Consider the following 18359-nt stretch of genomic DNA (forward strand, 5'->3'; position numbering starts at 1 on the left):
CTGAGCTTAGCAGAAATCAGGAATTCAGTATATTGCTATTAAAATTTTTGTTTAATTTATTTTTAATTGTAGTAAAATATACGTAACATAAAATTTACCATTTTAAGTGTACAGTTCAGTAGCATTAAGTTCATTCATTCACATAGTTGTACAACCATCACCATTATCCATCTCTATGGATGGTGAAACTGAAACTCTGTCCCTGTTGAATTTTCGCTCCCGTTCTCCCCTCCCCCAGACACCCACTGTTCCACTTTCTGTCTCTGTGAATTTGGCTTCTCTGGGTACCTCATGTAAGTGGAATCGTCCAGGATTGATCCTGTTGTGGCTGGCTTATTTCACTGAGTGTAATGTCTTCTGGGTTCCTTCATCCTGTAGCACGTGTCAGAATTTCATTCCTTTTCAAGGCAGAATAATATGGTATTAAATTTTACAAAAGGTTGCTATAGATTTGACTTCTGGAGGGAAAAGGAATTGTTCCCCAAGGTTGGGAGGCTTTCTGTAAAGTCGTGAGGTGATCAGGTCAGCACCCAGTTGGCCACGTGTGTGTCCCCAGGTCTCCGGTTTCAGTCACATCCCTTTGCCTCGTCCTTCTGTGTCCTCTGGTCTGACAACACCCTGAGGTCTGTCTCTTAAGTGTGAGGCTGTCAGCGAAGCCCCTTATTCATTGTATCTTTCTGTTTCACTCATCTCTACGTTACCTGTTCTTAAGGACCCTGTGAATTTTGGTTGTTTTCTTATCCCTGTCGAGAATATCTGACCTTGTGTATTTCTAATGTCAGCATAGAACTGAGAGTTTTGTGAAAGTTTGCTGACTGTGTGTCACCCAAAGCCTGAGTTTTTTCTAGTCTTTAGAATTTTTTCACACTGGAAGGTGCTGGGATCACCTGGGAGACTAGGTGACTTAGTCCAGGGCGGGGCAGAGGAAGTGATCTGACCAGAGGATCTGCACAGGCTGAGTCAGGAAGGGCACAGTGTGTGACCAGCACTCGCCACACGGCAGGCTCTTTGATCTTTGTCTCTGGAGGCAGTAGACACAACGCCTTCAGTCCATGGGCAGCTTCCCAGATTTGTGCTCTTAAGCCCAAAAGCTGTTTGTAAGTAGCTTGTGTTCCCTCTGGAGCTGGTAACAGTTTCTGGAGAGGGTACAGGAAGGTCCAGTGCTTAATTTACCTTTCTTTCTTTAAAAAAGTAATTTATGTATAGTTGATTTACAGTGTTGTATTAATTTCTGGTATACAGTAGAGTGATTCATATATATATATATATTTGTGTATATATATACACGCATATTCTCTTTCATACTCATTATGGTTTATCACAATATATTGAATATAGTTCCCTGTTTCTACAGTAGGACCTTGTTGCTTATCCATTCTGTGTACAATAGTTTTTGCATCTGCTAATCGGCATCCTTGATCCGGCTGCTGTGGCTTCAGGCGGGCAGGGGGTTTCTGAGGCCCTGTGTGTTTTCAGTTTCATGAAACTCCAGCCTGGAAAGGGTCCATCCACCCTTGCTTAGCAGGGCCCCGTGGTGCAGGCTCTGGAGGGCTGGAAGCCCATCTGCACAGCGGCACCCTCCTGGGCCGCATGGGGGCCAGACCTGTCTGTCTACCCTCTCCACATGTGGGGAATGGGAGGGCCTTCTGACTCTTGACCTGCCTTTTAAAATGTTACCCTGCTGTGCTGGTTTAAATCTGGCCCCTTGTCATCACTGAAAGGCAGGGGCTATATATAAGGACGATGGTCGATGATTATGGTGGAGAAGGTAAGGCAAATTTAAATCTAGGCAGTGGGACCTGGTGTAGCTAGAGCCTCTCAGGGAGCTGTGTCTGGGCCCTAAAGCGCACCTTCAACACTTTGATGTACGTCACTCCTGGGGAGCGGGGACAGAGAGCAAGCATGGTCCCTCTTGGCCTGTATTCTTGTTGAGCAGAAACCGCTCTCAGTAGATCTCTCTTTTCAGCTGGACTCCACAGTAGGTCTCTGGGCACCTGCCTGTGGCCTCTGGGGCTGGAGAAGCTGAACCTAGCAATGCCACCCTATGCATTTCTACCTGTCCTCAGCCCGGAAGGAGGGCACTGTCCCTTTAAGACAGCCTCCTTTGTATGCGCTGGATGGAGCACATTGCAGCTCTGGGTTTCTGCTGGTTAAATCTGCAGAGCAACATTTAAATAAAGAAATAAATAGAAGGTCCCCTTGTGTGGCTTTCCTATTCACAGCTGAGTACAATGGTCCCTTGTTGTTGTAGGCTCTTTAATCCCCTTCATTAAATTGGGGCCTTGCAAGGGAATGGTGAGGGGCTGCTGCTGGAATGGTCCCCGTGCTGGAAGCAGGACACCTTGTAAATTAACCTTTGCAGGCATGAGTTCCCGAGGCCTCCGGGCCCTCTGCTCTGTGTCCTTTCCGCGCGGGCCGCTGCCTCCCTCGCTGCCATTCTTTTCAGGAGAAGAGGGCTTAGCTGCCTCCCTGGCACAGAAGTGTGGCTGCAGCACGTGGCAGTCGGGGGAGGGAGGAGTTGTTTGTTGCTCTGCCATCTGGCCCATCAGCAGATATTTTACAGTTTAACCCCAGTGGCTACGCAGGAAAGCCCGGGCCTGGGCAGATAGATGCCTTTGCCAGGTGCCCATGCCACTTCCTTAGAATCTCGGGGTGGATGTGGTGGGTTCTGAGTACCAGCTGTTTCTCTCCTGGTGGTGGCTTGTTAGGGTCCTGGAGATGCCAGCCAGGATCCTTGGGACCCCTCTCTCCTTCACCTCTCCAGACATAGTTTTGATTCTTCATGCTGTTAAATGAAATTAAGCATTTTTCTGTGAATTTTTTTTTCTTCATGGGCAATATGAGAATGAAGGCTTGAATTGAAGATTTGGTGTTGCATTGATAAGTTTAATCAAATGAAAATACATTTGTTAAAATATTGGATTTTTTTTTCTCATCTCAGAACAAAATTCCACTAGAAAAATGAGATCTAAATCTGCTTCTCTTTTTTTGGTAAGTTATTAGGTGATTTATTGACCCATAAAGGAAGCAGTATTGTGATTTGAGGGGGACTAGATGTAGAATGGAGAAGTGATTTAGAAATCATGGGGTTAGTGTCAGGAGACTGTTTCAAAGTAAATGTGGTTGAATGTCTTGCTGGTTCTAGCTGCACATGGGCTAGAACACCTTCCATCTTACTACCAGGACATAGGAGGCCTATCTTTTCTCATAACCATAGATTAACATTTTTACTTTTCATTAAAAAAAAAAAAATCCAGTTGTACCTAGCTGTATTTTTTAAAGCAGATATTCAGGAGCTTATGTTCCCCATCTCTCTCCATTCCCAGACACACCCTTCCCAGAAGCAGTCACTCAGAATTAACTTTTTCTGACTTTTGATCTTCTGGTAGGTGCTGCCAGGTCTGTATTAATATTCTTGTCCTGCTGATTATTTTATCAAAGACTCTCTCCTGATTTCCTTCACTAGCAGCATTCTTTTTCTTCACTCTCTCCCTGTCTGATAGGTTAGCACAGATGTGTGGTTGCTTAATTTTCATCTTTGAGATTTTCACACACACATTCACAACCTTGATTTCTGTCTGTGGTCTTTCATGAGTGCCTCCTGCCCCTTTGTAGGAGGAAACACAGGGACCCTGCTTGCCCTTCGTGTGCTCCCTGCCCTCCTCCAGCCCTCTAGCCTCTGTCCACGCTTTCCCGAACTCAACAAGTTGACAGCTGATTACACAGCTTTTGTTGTGGAGCCTGGATGAGCCTCTGTGTGTGCTCCACTAGCGCTGCCCAAGACCAGAGTGCGCGCTGATCATCTTTCCTGGGAGCTGTTCCCAGCACCAGGGTCATGCCTCTCCTTCTGTGCCTCCCCTTGGCCTGTGGCTTGTACCCTGATGCCCTCTATCCTCTGTTTTTCCTGTTTCCAGCTGCCTTGTTATTCTGCTGAGAGGAGACCCAGCGATGCCTTCTTCCATCGTGAACACTCCAGCTCTTTCCTATTTATTCTTTCGTGACCTTCCAGAAAAACTGTCCTGTGTGAAGGCTAACCCAGAATAGCCAAGTGCTCAGATTCTGAAAAGGAAGCCACCACTGAGAGTTTCCAGTTTGGAACAATAAAATTTGACTTCTTAGGGTACCCTAAGTCTTGAGATACAGATTTTTCTTATCATGGTTCTGCTTTAAATGTACCTTGTTATGGGGACTGTAGTCCTGCCTCTGATGGGGGCGAGACTCATTGGTGATCTGATGAGGCCATCTCTGGTTCACAGTCAAAGCCTGGTTGTTCATTCCCCCGTGGAATAGCTGTTAAAGAGATGAGCTATTGCCTCAGATTCTCAAAACCATGTTATATTGGAATGAATCTTTGTCTTTTAGAACCTCAAAAAATTTTCTTAAAAAAGTTTCTTAAAGAGAACTTCTCATCTTCATGGACTAGAAATTTTTCTGGTTTGTGAAGTCCAGAAAAAGCAGAATAAACTCCCTTTAGGCTTGCTTTTCTCTAGAATGGGGTGTGAATCAGTAGAATTTGTGTTGTTTCTCAGCGTGGTTTTTGCTCAAACTACAGCTAAGCTGTTGTTAGTTAACTTTCTCCCGACATAGCCGTTGGAATGCTCACCCTGGCTTCCCAGAGACACAGTTGAAGCCTCACGTGGAAGGCCTGGGCTGCATTTAGGTGGTCTGTTGGGATCTCTAGGTGGCTGTGTCTTCCAGCCTTTAGTGTACTGGAGTGTGTTTCAAACTGCAGTGCATTTATTAGGCTATGAAACCAATTTCATGGGCTAAAGCTACTGTTAGGAAAACTAAAACAGTAGGAAATGTCAATGGATTTCACATGATGAGGGTATTGTTTTGTTACTGTTGTGTTTGGGACAGATTGGGTCATGAAGTCAAATGCCTTTCTTAATTGTGGGTCTTGAAGTTTGAAAGACAATATTCTATGAAAGGGTGGGGGAAAACTGGATTAAAAGGGAGAAGTCAGCTGAGACTCTAATATAGCTAACTAACCTGTGCTGAGACTGAATCGTGGTGGTCTCTCATTTCTACCCTCTTCTGCTGTCTTGCACGATTTGTATGAAACATTCGGGGAGAAGAACTGCTCTCTGAGTGCAGTAGGTTCAGTTTCAGCAGCACGGATGGTGAGTCGTGCACCCTGACCGCACTTTGAAGCCGAGCCATTCCTCTGTGTTGCGCAGCAGAAATGTCACATGAGCCACAAGGGCAGCGTTCCTCTCTAGTAGCCCCTGCAAGCGCAGTTAAAATACTGTATTTTGTGTACCAAGTTATTTCAATGTGTGATCAATATAAAATAGTATTAAAGAAATATGTTACTTTTTTGTACAGTCTGGTGTGTCTTTTACATACACCGCACATCTCGAACCGGGCTAGTCACATTTCAAGTGCTTACTACCCACACGTGGCCCATGGCCACCATGTCACATGGAGCAGTTCTCACTTTGGCGCCTGCGCGAAAGATGGATGCCTGCAGTAACTGTTCTGATGATAAGCGCGTTCTAAAACATTATTCAAAAATGTTCAAAAAAACAGAGAGAAAAGTCCCCATAACCCCATCCCCAGAGTTGAGCATTGTTTCAATTTGGGGATGTATCCTTCTAGATCTTTTTCTCTGTACATACTAGCCTCCCCACTCCAGAAATGGCACAAAACTGTCATTCATGTTGCTTTGCAATTACCTCCCCCTCCCTGCTGGGGTCCTAGACATCATCCCATGTCAGGGTGGGATTCAGTGAGGGAGCAGAGACCCGGAGAGACTGGTTAACCAGGGGCCTGAGCCCCCCAGCCTGTGGGATGGAAATGGCTGGGCCCTGATTAATGGTCCTCCTCTTTCATTCCTAGCCAACCTCATCTCACCACAGGCAGCCTTTTCTCTTGGGTTTTTTTTTTTTTTTTTTTTTGGTGACAGCTGTCCTTTATCAGAGCTGTGATCCATGGTCCTTTCTAACTTTGGGCAACCTGATGGTGAATGAGAGCCAGAGTCTCCCCAGCAGTCGGTCACTTCCGACACATGCTTCTCGCCTCTTCTGTGGTATCTTTGTCCTTTTGTGGTCTCCAAATTGTATTTATTTTTGGTAAGGTAAAAGCTTTCTTAGTAACCTTTCCCTCCTTTTTTTGTAGTTCCCAGTGACCTGACTGCAGAGGAGCGCCAGGAGCTGGAGAACATTCGGCGGAGAAAGCAGGAGCTGCTGGCCGACATCCAGGTAGGAGCTGGGCAGCTCCTTGACCAGGTGTCTTCTCATGACACCTTCTGACTTGCTCTCACCACATTTCGGACCAGGTGCAGAAATTGACAACCAGCTTTTCTCAACAAGGAAGAATGGAACCTCTAAGTGGGGGAGTGCTCTGTGAGCTGCACCCAGCTGGTCGGCTGTAAGGCTAGAGTGACCCCAGGTCTCCTGACTGCGACTTGAACCCAGGCTTCAGGCTAAGCAGACCCACATCCACGTCCTAGTGGCTATTTTCTGGCAGGGCAATTCTAGAGAGAGAATTTGGGTTCTTTGAACCTTAGATAGGAGTAAAAACACCTCTTGATAGGTTGCCATTAGTTGGATTATTTTAGGCCTTGGGGAAGCCGTTTCTTTTAGAATTCTCTATAAAAGATTTGGAAGCCCAAGAGCAGGGAAGGGAGGGGGCACACCCTGTAACCCCAAGCTTCATCGTGTCGAGGAAGGACTGGGTCTGCTCCCGTGTTGGTGTGAGCGTACTTTGCTGTTACGTAGTTCTTTGAGTCCTGCCTCACTGGTGAATGCTGGAAAAGCGTAGCAGTTCTTCACTCAAAGTCCCGTCCACCCCAGCAGTGAACGCTGTCCACTCTGCAGACCTGTTTGTTAGATGGGGCAGGAGGAGGAAGGCATAGCCAGGAGTAGCGTTCCCTTGCTGGCCGCTTGGCGGCAGTGTTGACCCAGTCCGGGCACTGCTGGCTGGGCAGTGGGGTGCCTGGGGGACTGGTTTGTCCCCCTTTCAGTGAGCTGCAGATACACTGTGACAGACTGGCCAGGCAGCTGTTTTCCAATGGAAAATACATATTTTACATAGTGTAAATGATTGTAAACTTCTTTCCTAGACTGTAAACTCCTTGAGGTCAGGTTGTTATCTTTTTCTTCTTTGTATTCCCTAGAATGATTACAGTCTGGTAGGAACTCAAGAAACATTTGTTGAACAGATGAATTTTCCAAAAATTTTTAGGTTTTGGGGCGGTGTTGTCTTTATTTGGTTTGCTCTGTTTTACTTTTTGGTCAAGGGAGTTATAGGAGATTTTGGCGATTTTATTTTTTATTTTTATTTTCTTTTGATTTTGGTGATTTTAATCTGATCTATATCTTCCTCCTGGTAATTCTGGACTGTGTTTTGCAGAGGCTGAAGGATGAGATAGCAGAAGTAGCTAATGAAATTGAAAACCTGGGGTCCACAGAAGAGAGGTGAGTCTGTCCTTTTCTGGGTGGTTTTGTGGTTGTGGCATCGCTAAGCGCCAGCCTGGAATTGTGCCCATGTCGTGTATTTAAGGAGAAAGTGCGTCTTCTTCCTTCTTTTCTGAGCAAGCACGTGTGTAGCCATACTTTCTGCCTTCCGCGCAGGGACTCCTGAATGTGAAGGCTTTTGAATGTTTTTGGAAAGGCTGAACTGGAGAACTTGGCAGGTCCCCCAAAATCTTAAACTGCCTTTAAATTGTTGTGTGAACTATTTCTTCTCTTCTCATATCCACTGGGTTCCTATTTTAGAGTTTCCGTTTTTCGCTTTGGGTAAAGGAAAAGCTTAACGGATGCTGCTGATGCAGCTCCAGAAGGCTGGAGGCCAGTTGTGTCTAGGCATCACTGCAAGCTTGCTTGTGCCTCCCTAACACTTAAGAGAACGTAGAAGTGAGATTGTAGCACAAAGTGCCAAGGCGTGTCTGCTGGTTCTTTTTTTCCTTTAACTACATGAAATGTTAGTTGCTTTGAGAGTTTAATTTTGAATGGGGTTCCCAGACCGTTTTCTAACTGCTTAATGTTGTAAATGGGCTGTTTCTAATTCACTGCATGTCTGTATTTTTCTAAGCCTAAGTCTCCCCGTCTAGCTTCAGGAGACCGTTGGGTTTTGTTATTTTAAACTTGTGTGAGCAGGGTCATATGGATTAGTGAAGCTGCATGTCCGGCAGAAACCAGCCAGCTCATCATGTCCAGTCTCTGCTTTGCCAGTTCTGAATTACAGCTTTCTTACTTGCCACTAAAAAAAAAAAATTTGCAGCTTCAAAGAAATGGACGAATTGGTGTTTGTTAGAATTTACCATTTCTGCTCTTACAAAGGGTACTCTTAAAAGAAGTGAATAGGGACTTCCCTGGTGGTCCAGGGGCTAAGACTCTGCACTCCCAATGCAGTGGGCCTGGGTTTGATCCCTGGTCAGGCAACTAGATCCCACATGCCACAATGAAGATCCTGTGTGCTGCAACCAAGACTCAGCACAGCCAAATAAATTTTTCAAAAAGGAAATGAATAGGCAGGCTACAGACAAGGGGAAAATATCTGCATTACCTGTATTTGAAAAAAGACTTGTATCTGGAATTTATATAAAAAGAACATATAAAACTCACTAATAACAAGACAACTTGACTAAAAAGCAGGCAAAAAAAAAAACGTGAACGCTTTTACGTGTATAATAGACACGTGAAAAATGCTCAGTATCATGAGTCATGAGGAGATGCCACTTTACACCCACTAGAACGGCCAGAGTTAAACAGACAGGTGGTGCCTCGTGTTGCCGAGAGCTGGTGAGAACAAGCAGTGTAAACATTGGGGATAACCGACTGGCAGTTCCTCCTAATGTTGACCGTATACCCCTGCTGTGCCCAGCAGTTCAGCTCCCAGGTATTTACTCAGGAGAAAGGAGAACATGCCCACACACATGAGGACATCTATAGCGTTCTTATTTAAAATAGCCCAAAACTGGAATTAGCTTTAACGTCCCCCAACAGATGAACAGATGATTTCATGAGCTATTAATTTACATAGTTAATATGTAACTATGACAATACTGTAAAACTGGATTATGGTGATAGTTGCCCAACTCAGTAAACTTATTAAACATTGTTCAGATGTGCACTCAAAATGGGTATGTTATATGATATGTAAATTATACCTCAATAAAGTTTCAAAAATGAAATGGAAAAAAAAGAAACCCATTGTAGTAGAAGAAACAAAGGCGCCTAGGACCAAGGTCAGGATTTCAGTTGACCTTCCATAGTTAGACCCAAGTGTGCCTGAGCTTTCCTGGATAAATCTCAGAAATCAGTGCACTTCAGTGACACATGTGGGAGTTATGTCAGTCTTTCAAAAATTCCCAATCACCGAGAATACTTAAATGGCTGTGATGGTTGTTTTACAGGAAAAATATGCAGAGGAACAAACAGGTAGCCATGGGCAGAAAAAAATTCAACATGGATCCTAAAAAAGTAAGTGACAAAAGACAGCAGCCAGAGCCTGTAGTCTGTAAAGTGGGGGTTTCCACATTGTCAGCGGGAACCGGGGGCATTTGAGACAGCCTCCCTCCCTTTGGTGGAGTGCAGCTCATGTCATGAGCCCTGCCTCCTGCAGAACATAGGATGTACTCACTGTATACTTACTCTGTGTGCGGAGCACCCGCACCCATTCTTCCTGTGCCCCCACCTCCTTTCTGGGTGTTCCTGGCGTCTGAAGCACTATTGACATCTTTGCTGCCTTTCCAGGGGATCCAGTTCTTAATAGAGAATGATCTGCTGAAGAACACCTGTGAAGACATTGCCCAGTTCTTGTATAAAGGTGAAGGGCTCAACAAAACAGCCATTGGCGACTACCTGGGGGAGAGGTAAGACTTCCGGGGACCCCTGCAGTAGAGGTTAGTCAGCAGTTACCTAGAGAAACAAACTCCAAGACGCCCCGAGCTTTGTCCCGGGCAGGTGGAGGTGTTCAGCAGCTGCTGTCCTGTGTTCAGCCAGTGCACAGAGGGCTGCAGATCTTTCATTTGACATTTGGCTGCTTCTTGGGCTGTGGGCGGTCTCAGCGCTCAGCCTGGGAGGCAGCCTGACTGGGGGTCTGCACGACCCTGGATTCTCAGCGTCATTGTCTGACTTCTGCTCTCCCTAACCCCGTATCTTTTGTTTCTCTTGCTAGAGACGAGTTTAACATCCAGGTTCTTCATGCGTTTGTGGAGCTGCATGAGTTCACTGATCTCAACCTTGTCCAGGCCTTACGGTGAGTGTGTTCGCAGCCACTACCTTGTTGAGGGAGACGGGTCTCTGGTTGTAGATCTGTCCTGCACACTTCAGTTCAGCTTGGTCGTGTCCGACTCTTTGCGACACCGTGGGTCCTGCACAACCTGGCGTTGTAGTGAAATTGTACCTTGGGTGGTGATTTGAGTATCTATGATTGAAATGATTGGATGGTTAAAGGGGATTAAATTGAAAGCAAAATTTGCAAAACTCTTCCTCAGATCTTTATCATTGGAAATTGATGAATATTTCCCCTTTGAATCTTTCCCAATTTCACTTCAGAAAATCCTTTAAATTTCTTGCCCTGAAACAGGAAATAGGTAGTGTGCCCTTCATTTTAGAAGGAAAAAAGTCAACATTAATTTTTTTTTTTTTGCTAAATATAGTCCCCTTGTGCTTTTTGAGAAATTGTAATTTGGTATTTTCATTGCTGTTTAAGTGTGAATAATATCATGTTTTGTGTTGTTGTTTAGATAGATGAAAAAAATCCAGAATTAAAGCTGTTGGCCATGGGTCTCTGACTTAAAGGGCCTGAGCCTCAGTAGTGACTGCTTTGATAGAAAATCTCTTTTCCTGCTATGTCTTTTTTTTTTTCTTTCTGGAAATTGGAGTTCTTTTAATTTGAGTTCTTATGTATCCGTCTGAAGAGCTGAACCATTCTTTTGAATAGGAAAATCTTTTTCTTTTTTTTCTTTTCATAAATACATTCCCTCCTGTTGAGAGGACAGAGATGTGGAGTGGTTAGCCTCCATCTGACAGAAGGCTGAAGGCCCCGCCATCTCCCTTCACTGCAGAAACCTTTCACAAACAGGTTTTCTCCCCAGTCCGGTAACACACCCTGTCTTCCCCCCCAGGCAGTTCCTGTGGAGCTTCCGGCTGCCGGGAGAGGCGCAGAAGATTGACCGGATGATGGAGGCGTTCGCCCAGCGCTATTGTCAGTGCAACCACGGGGTGTTCCAGTCCACAGGTGAGCACGAGGGGCGTCCCCTCCTGCGGTCGGCAGCGCCTGCCAGCTTCTCTTCTAGGTACTGGGTTGTTCCTAAAACCAGAGGGATTAGGTTCCTGCCTAAGGACATCACTTTAAATGGTATTTATAATAAAATAAATAAATAAATGGTATTTATAATAGTAAAAAGTTGGAAACTATCCAAAGTCTGCCAGTAAGGTAGTAGGCATCTAAGTAAGTGCGTACATTTACGCACATGTACCTGTGACTGTTTCATTGACAGTTTCAGCACGCAGAGAGAACCCCCAGACATAATGATGCTAATTTTTTGGCCACTGAGAGAGTACATTCCTCTGGGTTTTTTTTGCCTTGGCAAAAAAACAGTGTACAACTGTTAAAATTTATGTTTTTATAAAGAGGCTTTATTGACATGGAAAAATGCTAATAAGATTAGCCAAAAGCAGACCTCAAAACTATGTATCTGTTGTAATTCTAATTATGTTACAGTCTGTATCTCTGAGGTACATTTTTTTTTTTAATTTATTTATTTTTTAATAGAAGGATAATCACTTTACAGAATTTTGCTGTTTTCTGTCAAACCTCTGAGGTACATTTTGTGATACATTACGTGTAGGCACATTTATGTAAGAAAGCAAAATAAGTTATTCCTAGGTAGTGGGATTGTAGGTAGTTTATATGTTCTTTTTCATATATTGTGCTTCTCTGTACATGTTCTTCTTTTACAAGCTGAGAAAAATGAAACACTTTTACATCTTGAGCGCTTTACATTCTTTCCCGTGCCTTGCCCTTCGCAGTTGGAGTGTGCCCAGACGTGTGGGTTTGGCTTACCCTTGAGGGCACTGCTTTGTAATCTCAGTCTCACCTGGCGTTTCTTGTTCTTTATGGTGGGATGTTTCTGACTGGATTTTGTTTTTTCCTTTTAGACACTTGTTATGTCCTCTCATTTGCCATCATCATGTTGAACACCAGCCTGCATAACCCCAATGTCAAAGATAAGCCCACCGTGGAGAGGTTCATCGCCATGAATCGAGGCATCAATGATGGGGGAGACCTGCCTGAGGAGCTGCTCCGGGTGAGCTCAGCTCTCCTTCAAGGCCACGGGCTCAGGCGATGCTGATGGAGGGGACAGGAGGGACGTGGGGTCAATCCGGTGTCTGCTCGGCCCATCCACTCAGCTATATGAATTGCATTAAGAAACTGATAGCAGGCCCAGTGAGCAGTCAGTGGGGGAAAGCGATTTATAGCTCTGAGACTGAGGCTCACGTGGAGGTTGGGCTGGTCTTCCCCTTTCCTGCCCGCCGGTTAGGCCCCTGTTCCTTTTGTCTCTGGGTCCTGAAGGCAGAGGGCTCTCGTGCCACCAGTGCAGGGCACGCAGTGATGCTCATTGCACCAGTGACGGGCAAGGGCGGGGGAGAGGTGTTTCTAGGGTCGGAGACGGGCAACGTCGTCTTTTCTTCCAGAACCTGTATGAGAGCATAAAAAATGAACCCTTTAAAATCCCCGAAGACGATGGGAATGACCTCACCCACACTTTTTTCAACCCAGACCGAGAAGGCTGGCTATTGAAGCTTGGTAAGTGATGCCCTCTGGGTCAGGGCTCCTCACAGAAGCTTAGAAAGGATGTGCGTGTGCACAGCCGCATGTGCAGTGTGGGGAAGGGGGGTTTGGTACAGGAGGCGCTAAGGAGAGACTGTGGTATGAGTTCCTACTGTTCTGACAGAAGTGCCTCCCGAGAGACAGTGAATGCACGGCCAGTGCCCCACGGGACACACAGACTCCTGGGACAGACTTGCCCACATGAATATTGCCCACGGGTGTTTGCGCTCCATGCTACCTCTCTGGGGTGGATTGAGGAGGGTTCGTTTCAAGGCGGTTCCCCGAGGACCTCGTCCTTTTCCCTTCCCAGCCCCCCTGACCACTGGGAGGGTGGCCAGCTGTGCCCATCTCTCTACTTCCCATCACAAGTTTGTGCCCAGTGCTCCCGCCTCCCCCACCCCCAGTGCATCATCACTTCCTTCTGCATCTGGCTCCCCACAGGCAGCGTGCATGGCAAACCCAGGGCCCTGGCTGCAGCGCAATCCACGGCACTCTTACTCATTCTCGGGCGCTGGTTTTTTTCCCCCCCTCCTTTCCAATCCAAATCAGCCACATTAATGATTTTGTTCATTCAGAAAAACTAAAAGTTGCTCCCCTTCCCTCTGCCAAAAGTGAGCTGGTATTGCTGAGATGTGTGGTCATGATCTGCCATCAGAGGGACAGGAGTGAACAAAAGGAGCAGTAGGTTTTTACGCACATGTACCTGTGACTGTTTCATTGACAGTTTCAGCACGCAGAGAGAACCCCCAGACATAATGATGCTAATTTTTTGGCCACTGAGAGAGTACATTCCTCTGGGGGTTTTTTGCCTTGGCCTTTTGATGTGTGGGTTCCCGCGTTCTCAGGAGGTGTCATTGGAATGATCCTCCTGTCACCATTCCAGCTGTAGGTCCCAGTGAGATTAGGAGTCCTTATTACATTCTAGGCTGTTACTGACACATCTGGGAAGTGCTGAAATGGAACCTTCAATTTTTGTCTCGTTCAGGAGAATTTGTATACTCTTTTAAAATCCTAAGTCCTTGTGTTTATACATAATGACTTAATTCATAAATTCTCCTTAAAGCACCACCTCACTGATCGGAGTTTTTAATGTCTCTCAAATTGGTCAGCATACCATATATATTTAAGCCAGTAGAATCTTTGAAGTCAAGGCTCTAAAATTACTTATCCCAGTGGCAGCCACTCTGCTCTGCATCCTGATTGCCAAGTACTTGGACAGAGTTAAAAGGAAACCTGCTAGAAATGTAAGAAGTATATCCAAGTTTGGGTTTGCTTTCCCCTCCAGTGAGATTTGTTTAAATGCTAATACTAAGTGTTAGCTTTGACAGCCCAGATACTAAATTTAGAGCAGTACGAAGATTATCTTGGTTCTTACACCATGATGACATGTAAATTCATGAGGCATCCCATATTTTTAAAAAAGAAAAAAATTTAACTAAATGTGAAACTCATTTTTAGGTCATGGCATTACTTTTTCTGAACCTCCACCAAACCCTCCTAAACTCTTCCTGTCGTGTTTTCACCGTAGCACACTTAGAATCACCCCTGTTTGTGTGTGTGCCACGGAAGGCGGGCCTTCCGGCCGTCTAGTTGTATGTGTATGTCTGTGTATGCATATAACTGTAAGAATGTGTATTCTTGTGTATACACATATGTACATATGTATTCACAGGCTTGTGAGTGTGCATTTTCACACTTTAAATAGGAGTAGCCATCCAAAGAGAGACATTTAATTTCTCCCAAAGTAATCTTCACTGTGTTTGCTCTGGATTCTGGATATAGTAATAAATGTCAGCTTGATGAGAACTGATTGGTGGTATCTTTGGGGCCAGGATTTGGGTGGTGCCTCGGGTCTTGCCTTTACCAGGTAGGACGTGGCAGATGAGGCAGGCCCCTTATTCCCACGCCAGGCAGCAGCATTTGCCCTGTGACTGTTTTTATGTCCCCATCCCCCGCCCAGGCAGACATGAATGACTAATACAGTGCACCTTAAAATTAAGGAGTCGGGTTTAATTTCTTTGTTTTAATTTTCTTTTCTCCCTCATTTGTATGTTTCCATGATTTTGGCTCTCCTTTTCCTTGCCCCAAACTCCAGGAGGTATGTAATCCCCTCAACCCTGCTCGCTCGCTCTGCCCAGGCCACTGTAATCGCTGCAGCGTTTTCTTATTTTGTTATTTTTTGGTTATTTTGTTTTTTAATTGCTGGTGGTAGTGTTAATGCTGCTTCTAACTTACCATACAGTCCCTCGGGAACTGGTCAGGCTTGGGGTGCGGAGGGATTTTCATCTTTCTCTGGTAGGGGTGGTGCACGGTGTGTCCAACAGCTGGGCCCAGATGTGGAATAATTTGAACTTTCCTGAGGGCAGTAGTGTAAGAAAACGCAGTAAGAGTGGGTTTTTAAAAGCAAGCAAAGCAGTCACTGAATTCTCTCTTGGACTTTATTGGTCAGGCAGATGCTATATTGTTGATCCAAATTGACACCCATGCATTTTCGAGATTTCTCAAGTGGAGAAGAGGAGGAGGAGAAGGAAGTGACTCCCACGGCCGTGTGCTTCTGACACACCTCCGATGACCAGAGAAGCAAACTAGGAAAAGAATTAAATTAGACAATGTAGGACATTTGCCTTTGCATGAAAAAGGGAAATGGTGTTTCTTAAACTCAGAATGAGGCCAAGTAAGGTTTTAAAAAAAAGACAAAAACCCCAAAACCCCTTCTTGAAGGCCTTCCGTTTAATTTCCTGTTTTGGGGGAGGGCATTACAACCTCGGCTCTGTTTTTTTATGTTTTGTTTTTATCCCTCTTTATCAAGGAGTCATCGTTCAGACCCCCAAACTGGCCTCTTAGTTATGTCGCTGGTGTCTGCCCTCCCCTTGCTGGTTTCGGGGCACGTGTTTTCCAGATGAGGAGTCCCTGGGTGTCTGTTACTTGAGCAGAGCCACACAGGAAAGAACAGCCCCAACACTGACGTTTGTAAAACGTTCTGGGGCCTTGTCAGGTGGCTCCCAACTCCCGGGGAGCCAGAGTCAGGCCTTTATATCTATGGGGTGGAGGCCCGTGGGCAGGGCAGTGGTCCTGTGAGTTCCTCAGGGACTGTCTTAGGTGCGCGCATCAGTCTGTCTGCTTCTTTCTTGTCTATTTTCCTTCCAACATGGAATGTGCCCCTGGGACCACGCAATGCTCCATGGTAGGAGCTTGTTAGCGCAGCAGGTCGTTGGGAAATAGCCAGGCTTTCTTTGCCAGGGAGAGGCTTTGTCCAGCTTTGCTTTCTGTCCTCGATTTCCTCCCGTCTTCCTCCTTTTGGCATCTGATCCCTCTTCCACAACCTCCCAAGATCCGAGGGCCCCCGGGGTGGTCCTGTGAGGGGAGCGCACGGCAGTGGGCGTGGGCTGAGGTGTCCTGTGTGGGGGGCCCCGCGTGGGGGTGCAGGCCCAAGAGGCAGAAGAGCCACTTCCTCAGACGCTGACGGGGGCGGGCTTCCTTTTCACAGCAAATCAGCTCCAGTTCTAAGTATATCCTTGTCTTCCTTCTCCTCATTTATTTTGGTTCTGCCCAGCCTCTCCCATTTCCTCATGCATGTCATATTTCCATCCATGGTCTTCCTGACTCATGCCCTAGGGCCTCAGGGGCCAGAAGCACGTGCTCACAGAAGCTGGCAGTCGATGTGGGGGAGAGAGTCAGTCTTTGCTTGACACCAGCACGGGACAGGGGGTGCGGGTGGGGGGCGTAGCACGCGCTGGCTTACGGCCAGCCTCCTTCCCCAACCAAGGTCTGTGCCATTGAGAACCTCCGCAGTTCACGAGCAGTCGCTTCACCTCTCAGAGCTTGGGCATCCAAGCAGAGCCGTGCCAGGATCCCGAAAGTCGGGCAGCCCTTAGAGTTGCTGCCAGGACCTGTGCTGGACCCTTTATTTCTGGGACGGGACTTGCATTGCTCCAGCAATCGGATCCTTTGAGGAAGCCAGGCGTGAGGGCACAGCCACATCCTGGAAGCTGGAGACACTCGCTCTAAAGCCCCTGCTCATCTGTTGGGGGTGAGGGGCAAGCGAGGAAACGTGACTGGGGTCATTGGATTCACACCTTGTGGTCCTTGTTTTCTGTGAGGATCGGAGGAGCGGTGCCCTCTATAGGTTACGTTGGCAGAGAGAGCGCCTCCTGTCCAGGGCAGCGCGAGGTTGTTTGTGAGACAGCCTGCGTATCTTACCACGTGAAGGCTTTTCATTTGGTTCGTATTCAGAAAACTTTTCCTGGACCTGGTGTGCGTTGAGGAGAATGGCTGTGCTCAGGGTCAGACTGGGAGCAGAGTGTGCCTTCCTTCACCCAGGTCATGGCAAAGTTTCCCTTCCTTCACATCATCTCATGATAACGTCATGACTCTGACGTTTCCTTTGATTGAGGAACATTTAAAAGGACTAGGGGAGCCTTCACCAGCTCACCGCCACCCGTGAGAGCTCACTTAGCCTATGGCTTCTTCCTCCAGTTATTTTTGTTTCAAGCTTCTGGTGAGAAGTCCACAGTTGAATAGGTACCTCAGCCTACCAGTGGATTCTTCCCTGTTCCAGGAATCCTGCTTTGTCCCACCCAGGACTCTGGGGGAATTTAGGACACAGGCCCAGAAACCTAAAAAAGCCAGAGTAGAAACATACTACGATCAGCAAGGTGGGCTGGACGGTGAAACTGCAGGACTGTGGGTTCCTTGTTCCAGGAACACTGGATTTGATTGTGAGGGGATTAAGACGTCTTACTTCCCAGTTCTTCTCCCGCCCTTTTCTGACAAAACCCTGGGCTGGTGGACCGGCAGTGTAGCGTGGCCAGGGGGCTGACCCTCTCCCCTCCTCTGTGTGCCCCATTTCCACTGCATCCATGGGCTTCTGCTGACGCTTCTCTGGTTCATCGCTGTCCCAGCTCCCTCCCCAGCCCCTGCGCTCATCTGCTGTCCCGATGTCATCTGCAGGGGGCCGCCCAACTTGCTTGCTCTGCTTGTACCCACAGACTTTCACACTGTGAAAGGTGCTTCTGTTTTGGCTCTGTGTCTCGTAACTGATGTAAATCTGCCATGGTCTCAGTGTCCTCCTGACGCCCTGTCCTCGCTTCCTCGTCCCGCACCCTGGCCAGTGGACTCCTATCCAACACACATCTCTCTTTGCTCTGCAGGTGGCAGGGTAAAGACCTGGAAAAGACGCTGGTTCATTCTGACTGACAACTGCCTTTACTACTTTGAATACACGACGGTGAGCGCCTGCTGGTCGGCTGGGACGAGGGGGGGCCAGGCTTTGTGGTTAAAACAGCTCTAATCAGACAAGTTTGGAGGAGGTGGGGGTGATGGTCAGATGCTGCTTCTTGGGGCAGGAGAAGAGTTTTAAGTGAAGAGGAAGGGCTAAGAGGAATCTCAAAACTGGGGCCTGGGCATGGTGTGCGGTGTGTGGCCACAGGAACCATAGTTCAGAGCCAATGTCCAGCTCTCAACTGGGACAGCTGGTGCCTGGCTGGGAGACAGTGGCAGAGAATGTCATACATGGCATTAGAAAGGGGTCATGGAGCCCAGCTAATAAGTTTGGATCCATGGCCAGGGGAGAG

The 18359-nt window shown here is 46.8% G+C and overlaps 1 protein-coding gene across 6 annotated transcripts in view; it reads left to right on the plus strand.

The window, feature by feature from the left end:
* CYTH1 (cytohesin 1) overlaps positions 1 to 18359 on the plus strand; it is a 72954-nt gene that overhangs the window by 46596 nt on the left and 7999 nt on the right. For 4 of the 6 annotated variants that reach the window (XM_043905343.1, XM_043905341.1, XM_043905342.1 and 1 more), the window contains 9 exons: positions 6121 to 6203; positions 7357 to 7421; positions 9362 to 9428; positions 9702 to 9820; positions 10126 to 10206; positions 11078 to 11190; positions 12114 to 12262; positions 12651 to 12763; positions 17935 to 18013. In XM_043905343.1, the coding sequence (XP_043761278.1) occupies positions 6121 to 6203; positions 7357 to 7421; positions 9362 to 9428; positions 9702 to 9820; positions 10126 to 10206; positions 11078 to 11190; positions 12114 to 12262; positions 12651 to 12763; positions 17935 to 18013 (869 nt within the window). Of the gene's footprint in view, positions 1 to 6120; positions 6204 to 7356; positions 7422 to 9361; positions 9429 to 9701; positions 9821 to 10125; positions 10207 to 11077; positions 11191 to 12113; positions 12263 to 12650; positions 12764 to 17934; positions 18014 to 18359 lie in introns of those variants that run through there. The other 2 variants (XM_043905339.1, XM_043905340.1) reach the window with 1 other exon arrangement.

This window comes from Cervus elaphus, chromosome 5 (assembly GCF_910594005.1).
Source record: "Cervus elaphus chromosome 5, mCerEla1.1, whole genome shotgun sequence".
Classification (NCBI taxonomy): Eukaryota; Metazoa; Chordata; class Mammalia; order Artiodactyla; family Cervidae; genus Cervus; species Cervus elaphus.